At 40.5% G+C, this 7,927-nt stretch overlaps 1 protein-coding gene across 1 annotated transcript; it reads right to left on the bottom strand.

Moving 5' to 3' along the window:
• Positions 1 to 562: 562 nt before the first annotated feature.
• Positions 563 to 6,041, bottom strand: LOC126191311 (chondroitin proteoglycan-2-like). The gene is made up of 3 exons (XM_049932143.1): positions 6,016 to 6,041; positions 3,622 to 3,701; positions 563 to 2,011 (listed from the first exon to the last, which is right to left on the bottom strand). The coding sequence occupies exons 1-3, from the start codon at positions 6,020 to 6,022 to the stop codon at positions 1,217 to 1,219; spliced, it is 882 nt and encodes a 293-aa protein (XP_049788100.1). The 5' UTR covers positions 6,023 to 6,041; the 3' UTR covers positions 563 to 1,216.
• Positions 6,042 to 7,927: the final 1,886 nt, after the last annotated feature.

The raw sequence follows: 7,927 nt of genomic DNA, 5'->3' as shown, positions 1-7,927 counted from the left end.
GACTTTCTCCAAACTATTTATTGCTTGACACTCATTGTTAGTAGGTCTGTAGATGCTTTGTGCGTAATGTTTAAATGTAAAGATTCTCCTTTTCTGTTATACTACCTCTGATTTGTTTATATTCTGTGAAAAGAGTCAGGCAAAGGATAAAAGTGGGACAAGGTAACAATTGGTCACAAAACTTTCTTCAACCACATTGAACGGATTAGTCTGGTAGTATGCAGTGCATATGTTTGGCGATTAGTTTTTAACCAGCTGGTGCATTTTCAAGCCTGGCCTACTGAAGCTGAATTGAAAGCGCTTGATCTTAATAATAAACTTCAAAATGGTAATACACCCTTTATAAAATGTTCGCAAAGAGGGTTGACAAGATCCGCATGTGTCTGTTAGCAATTCAAAATCAAACTTCGTAAGAGGCACTTTGTGACTGGCATTCTACAGACATTTTATAAAGCATATATTGCTATTTTGATATTTAATATTAAGAGGAAGCACCTTCAGTGAACCGGTAGCCTCAGTAGGCCAGGCCAGAAAATGAACCAGTTAGTTCGATACTAATCGCCAGACACATTTACTGCAACTGCCAAAAGATTCTTTAGCAAATGCACAGTGAAATATTTCTTGTTCAATGTTAACAAAATGTTGAAACTGCAAAATCTCATACAAATTATATTCTGCTGTATGTAAGGATCAAAACACATAAGACATGTAGTTCAACGAAATACCTTTAAATGTCAGACAGTCTGTTTATTATGATTTTAGGACCGTTACAGTCAGATTACACTCAAAGTGTAAAGTAATGGGTATGATAAATTAATATAAAATAAATTAATCAACAACACACGTATCTTTAGGTACGACTAAATATTAGTCACATGAGATTTGCTCACATTACACTTGAGAATAATTCAGTCGCGAGTGGAATGCTCAGCTAAAATGATCGTGTGGAATGAACAAGTATCATCTTCAACGTTGCTGAATATCACACAGAGCACCCAGAGCTATCAGGATAATCACACACCCTCAGCTCAGCGTTGTACTGCAGGCCCGCTGGACACGGTATCAACCAGGCAACTCCGTTCTCGTCGCACTTGTAGAAGCTGTTACAGTCGCTGGGGTTAGGCAGTTGGGTGACGTCATCTGGATTCCAAGCTGGACAGGTGGGAGCATCTCCAGCTGGTTTCTGTGGGCTTTTGCCGTTACCAGAGCCAGAATTTCAGTTGTCCTGACCGCCACTAGAGGAATCGGCGCCAGATGGATTACTTGGAGCATCTGACGATGAGCAACCAGCACTCTCGGGGTAATCACACACTCTCAGCTTTGAATTGTACTCTAGTCCACCTGGGCACGGTATGAGCCAAGCCACACCATTCTCGTCACACTTGTAGAAGCTGCTGCAGTCACTCGGATTTGGCAGCTGTGTGACATCATTTGGATTCCATGCTGGACAAGTAGGAGCGTCTCCAGCTGGTGGATTCTGGCTTACCTCATTACCCGCATCAGAACTTCCGTTATCTTGACTTCCCTCAGAAGGTGTCTTATCAGGCGGGTTGCTTGGTGAAGACGATGAACAACCAGCATTTTCTGGGTAATCACACACTCTCAGCTCTTCATTGTATTCGAGACCGGCTGGGCATGAAATGACCCAAGCAACGCCATTCTCGTCACACTTGTAGAAGCTGCTACAATCGTTCGGATTGGGCAGTTGGGTGACATCCTCTGGATTCCATGGTGGACAAGTGGGGACTTCGCCAGATGGTGGCACTGGTTCAGCACCACCATTATCGCCTGATCCCTCACCATTTCCATTGTCGTCGTCAGCAGGTGGAGACGGGGATGAGGAACAACCAGCTCTCTCTGGGAAGTCACACACCCTCAACTTTGGATTGAACTCGAGATTTGCCGGGCATGGGACGATCGTTGCAACACCTGATGGCTCGCACTGTAGGAAGCTTCTGCAGCTGTTCGGATTCGGAAATGGGCCGGACGCTCCCTGGCATGTTGCACTGACCTGGAAGAAATTGAATGTTGTTCAGCATACCATGTGTATCACGTCTAACGTGTCATTTACTCACACTGATTGAAAATCTAAATGCCGGCTTTCTTATTCCGCTGGATGTGAAATTGCAATTTGTATTATTTAAATGTTAACATGGTATGGTAAGATCAATGATTTTATCATTATTTCGTAGTAGCATTTGTATAACCTTATCTCCTCGATGTTGTATATAATTTAGGTGTGACGCTTTAAGTTGTGTAAGGAACCACTTAATCACGAGACTTGACCGTGAATGATATGAGATTGTGGGACTTTCAACTGTATCTAATAGCCAAATAACTGAATGCTACATAACTATTCAGTACCAACGACTCTGTTTATTATTTCACGTTCAAACGATGGAATAGAGATTGAATATGTATAACAGCTGTGACGAATTGCATTCGCAGAATATAATGTTGATGAATTTCCCGTGACACCTATGTACTTTTGTTTCAAAGTCTGTAGGTGTGGAGTTAATACTGAAGGGACTACGTTCACTAATTTCACGCCACTTACCTCTCTGAGAAAGTGATACACTATGTTATGGTATGCTAAAAGACGCACTGCTAACGTCAGAAGTGTGAGTAGATTGATACCCATCACTTAAAAATATTACGCATTTGCGCCTATTTTATGTTCGTAGACGTCGTACTGTCACGATTCTAAAATACTTTCGACCTCTTTCTATTGAACCATGGGTCAATAATATAGTTTTTGTTGTAATTCAAGTGGAGTCACGAATTCATTCTTGTGATGTTAGTTACTTGGATAACACCATGCTAATAACTATCCACTTCTAGACTTTATTACTATTATTGACCTGTGTACTTGAACTATGAGGTGAATATCCGTAATTGACATATACTACACAAGTTTTTTCAGTTGGTGGCAGCCTCAGGTAAACACAAAGGGGCATTTACGTCCATTACATTTACCTTGAAAAATAGCGACGCTGATTGTAGACTGTGCATTTCATCTCCAGTAAAATACAAGCGAAGTCTTTGCACTGTTAATTTGACGGTCAGATCGGGGTAGCTGATGGAAGTGGGTACCAGAACTTGATACGTAATAGGTTAGCGAGTTCATTATTGGCCATGCTGTATTTTGGCACCCAGCCATCGATACTAAAGGAGTCGCCACTGTGTGAAGCAATAAATAGAGATAATTCATCATTTTATAAACAGCCATATAACTTGCATAAGAACTTCATTCTCCAGAACAAGAATAAAATGTAGGAGGCGAACAAATATTTCCCGAGATTATTTTTTATTCTCCCGTAGTTGGTAGCCACTAATGATTTGCTCAGTGTAACGTGAACATAAATTGCAACAATTGGTATCATTTATGTTGACGCAACAAATAAAAGAATACAAGCTTATTCGTATGGTTATTGATATTTAATTTTTATATCAATTGGTCTATAGGTAGGTATGTCTCTTTAATTGCTGATGGAACAGAGAGATAGTAACATTGCAGTATGCGCAGCCATTAAAGTCCAATTTATGTCAAGATAAAAGAGTAGTTTGGGTTATTATCACTAAACCCCCTTAATAAAATGATTACAGGTGGTAAACACTTACAACAGTCAGCCTGCGGATGGTTGCTGCACTACTGCCTCCAGCCAACACCGCCAAGATCGCAGTAGCAAGAAGTGGTAGTCCTGAAAGCATAACGAAATATTACATTTCTCCTATTGAACTTACTTCTACAATATTCATGAAGGAAAATAGGGTATAACAAATTTTCTCCAAGCGAGTATTTCCTCACCTTAAAAGTGCATCTCATATTGGTTATCAATTAAATTTCCTTTATTGTGGAACCCGCAGCATATCATGTGTCACAGTAGGACATTATGCTGAGAACTGGAGACAGTGTGGTACCTGATATTTTATTCTAGTATACAAACTTATTTCAGCTATATTGCGTTCATCAACACGTTTGCAGATGTACTGATGAAGACAGTAAAGCAGAAATAAGCTTTTGTACTAAAATAAAATATCAAGCAGTATACTGCCTTCAATTCTCTGCAGCTAAATTTTCATTTCCCACATATGAAGAACTTCAGCAATCTACTTTTTCTATACACTTACGTGACAAACGTTATGGGATACCTCCTAATATTGTGCTGGACCTCCTTTTTCCTGGCGACGTCCATTAATTCGACCTCACATGGACTCAAGAAGTCAGTGGAAGTCTCTTGCAGAAATATTGAGCCACGCTGCTTGTATAGGCATCCATAATAATTGCGAAAAGGATTTTGTACACGAACTGACCCCTCGATTATGTCCCATAAATGTTCGATGGAATTCATGTCGGACAAAGTGGGTGGGCAAATCATTCGCTAGAATTGTCCAGAGTGTTCTTTAACACAGTCGCGAACAATTGTGGCATCGTTGTCTGGGAAGTTGAAGTCCATGAATGGCTGCAAATGGTCTCCAAATAGTCGAACATAACCATTTTCAGTCAACTACCGGTTTAGTTGGACCAGAGGACCCAGCCCATTAAATGTAAACACAGTCCGCACATTATGAGGCTACACCAGCTTGTACAGGGCCTTGTTGGTAACTTCCATGGCTTTGTGGGGTCTGCACCACAATCGAAACCTACCATCATCTCTTACCAACTGAAATCGGAATTTATCTGATCAGGCCACGGTTTTCCAATCATCTAGGGTCACGAGCCAAGGAAAGGCAACGCACGCGAAGGCCCTCTCATTGGTCGTCTGCTTGCATTGCCCACGAACGCCAAATTTCGCCGCACTATTCTAACGGATACGTTCGTCGTACGTCCCACATTGGTTTTTGTGATTATTTCGTCAGTTTTGTTGTCCGTGGTTCGAGGTAATGTTTTAAATTTGTTAACCTTGACACACTGTTGACACTGTGCATCTCGGAATACTGAATCCCCTAATTATTTCCGAAGTGGAATGCCCCATGCGTCTCGCTGCAAGAACCATTCCGCGATGCATCAGTGTTGATCATATTTCTCCTTCACTATGCGATAGAATGAACTTTATCTTTTAATTCGTTCACTCAAAATTGATGTAATTAAAAAACTGATGGTAAACAGAATACTTCTAACCAAAAAACTGTCCGCAGCTCGTGGTCGTGCGGTAGCGTTCTCGCTTCCCACGCCCGGGTTTCCGGGTTCGATTCCCGGCGGGGTCAGGGATTTTCTCTGCCTCGTGATGACTGGGTGTTGTGTGCTGTCCTTCGGTTAGTTAGGTTTAAGTAGTTCTAAGTTCTAGGGGTCTGGTGACCATAGATGTTAAGTCCCATAGTGCTCAGAGCCATTTGAACCATTTTTGAACCAAAAAACTAGTACGTATTAAATAACAAAATGGCTCTGAGCACTATGGGACTTAACTGCTACGGTCATCAGTCCCCTAGAACTTAGAACTACTTAAACCTAACTAACCTAAGGACAGCACACAACACCCAGCCATCACGAGGCAGAGAAAATCCCTGACCCCGCCGGGAATCGAACCCGGGAACCCAGGCGTGGGAAGCGAGAACGGTACCGCACGACCACGAGATGCGGGCTATTAAATAACAAGTATGCGCTAATGCAGCTAATATATCATCGCCATTTCTTCGACAGCACCTACAAACCATAACTAGTTACTCCTGTGATATTAGATAATTATTGCGGTCAAACATAGAACAACCATCCTTGTATTCGCAAATATATCTGGTGCTTCCTTTCCTTCGTTCCTATTGCTTTTGTTGATATTTACGATTAAGAACAAAATTATTTTATTTTTTACATACTGTGGGTTTATTTGAATGATAGCGATGGTAGTAATGTGACAGTCCCTCAAGATCCGCAGATTACTATAATGCAGTACAATACCAAGCGACAAATTGGTCTGAGCTATCATACTGCGATAAACGTTGCGTTTATCAGACAATGTCCGTACTTTATAATTAACGAAAGCAAAGATATGTTAGGATGGCGCAGCCAGTGATTCATACCTGTCATGTTGGAAGTCTGTCTGCACAGAGTGCCGTAGACTTACTCTCGTACCGCTTAAATATCTCACCTCAGGACGCACATCCAGACGTCAACCTCACCAGTACGTGCGTCAGCAGCGCCGATAAGATCTCAATTTCCAGGTATTGTGTACCAGCGTGTTTACGGTGCATTTCTTCCGTATCTGACAACTGTAATTTACGATGTGAGAATAAGTGTATTTTTGAGACGACATTTGATAAATGCTGTGAATGTTCAGAGTACATGTCCAAAGCGTTAGCATACGAGAAGACTCGGAACAGGACTATTCAACTCGTCTTTAGATGTCTTATACATTCCGTATTAGAGATGTAGAGCAATGTCTCCCTATAAATCATGGATTTACATAAAACAGATGAAATAAACAACTTATACCTACAATTCATTTCACATTAGGAACAAAAACAGCAACATCATTAAATTTTCTGCGTCTTACGATTCAAAGAATAAAGAACGTATTGCTCTCACAGTATATAGGAAACCCTCTGCCGCAAGCACCATCATTTTCAATGAATGAAACCATCAATTGACGCTCAAACAAGCAAGCTTCAGATTCATACTTCAAAATATACTGAAAACTAGTAAAACTACATACGGAAATGAAACGCAGTAACACAAACAGCAATGCAAAATGTGTATCATAGCCTCATGATGCAGAAAGCAAACAAAGTAATACGAAAGCGAAGTGTGGTTTAATATGACACTTGCACACAAGGCTTCACACAAAGACACACGAGAGTCAAAACTACAGAAAATGACCGACGCACAGTACACAACAAAACAAGAATCTACACACAAAGCAAAATGCCGCAAATTCCCCTACAACAACAACAAAGTTCACATATAGGCAACACTTTAAAAAAACATGGACTTCAAATAGGGTAAAAGAACAAACAACACAACACAAAGGAAACAATGGACCCCGGAAGCATCAACAGCTACATTTAGCAGATTAGGTGTTTGCAAATTTAAATGCTACTCTTGTCAATTAGCATATACAGGGCAAGCAGGCAGCAACTTTAAAACAGGATATTCTGGACCCCTCAGAGACCTAAAAGTAACAATTATCATAGCATATCTGCTTATCGGCTAATGACACACATCCATTACCCAACATAAACAGAAAAATCATCGCCGCCGTCTTCCAGGATTAGGCCTTTCGGCCTGTTCCGCCTCATAATTGTTCACGCCACCTTTTTAAAGTGACGTTCCGCGTTCCTCTGTCTGATTGTGTAACACTGCATTGATGTTTGGAAATAAAATTATAAGGAACAAGTTCAGTTACATGGGGCTGCAAAAGTAATCTCCTAAGGTAACTTTTGAGTTTGTATTTCTAAAATTCTTTGTGTCTCTGTTTGTTTTAAAGCTGAAATTTATGATTCTTTAAAATGTATGTCTGCTGATATTTTGACTAAATTCAATCACAATGATTTGTACAGAAACTTGTGATCTTGTTTCCTGTTGAGGAAAAAAATAATAATAAAAAAATTCTCCCACTGCACTGTTGCATCTTTCTGCGGCCGTAAGAACCGGTGGAAAGACTGAGTTTCAGCATAGTTGAAATTCTGTTGCAATTTAAAGCACAAATTTTAAAATTTTGATAGATCATTTATGTATTTTGTGGTTGTGAATGACTCTTCCTCAATTCCGGTGTCTACGCTTGTTTCTCGTGACGTAATAGGTCTGGATTTAGGACTGAGAGGAAGCTTAGCTTCTCTTTTCCTAAATTTTCCTTTGGTCCAACTTGACCCAACAATTCGTAGCTTATAAACTTTCTTTACTCTCTAATGACCCTCCCTTGGCCGCTAGAAAAATTATTAAGTTTGCCCGATAAGAGCAAAAAGAACAAATAGACAGGAGGCCTCGAAACTTTCC

This window comes from Schistocerca cancellata, chromosome 6 (assembly GCF_023864275.1).
Source record: "Schistocerca cancellata isolate TAMUIC-IGC-003103 chromosome 6, iqSchCanc2.1, whole genome shotgun sequence".
NCBI classification, from domain to species: Eukaryota; Metazoa; Arthropoda; class Insecta; order Orthoptera; family Acrididae; genus Schistocerca; species Schistocerca cancellata.
This window is presented reverse-complemented; position numbering and strand designations above follow the sequence as displayed.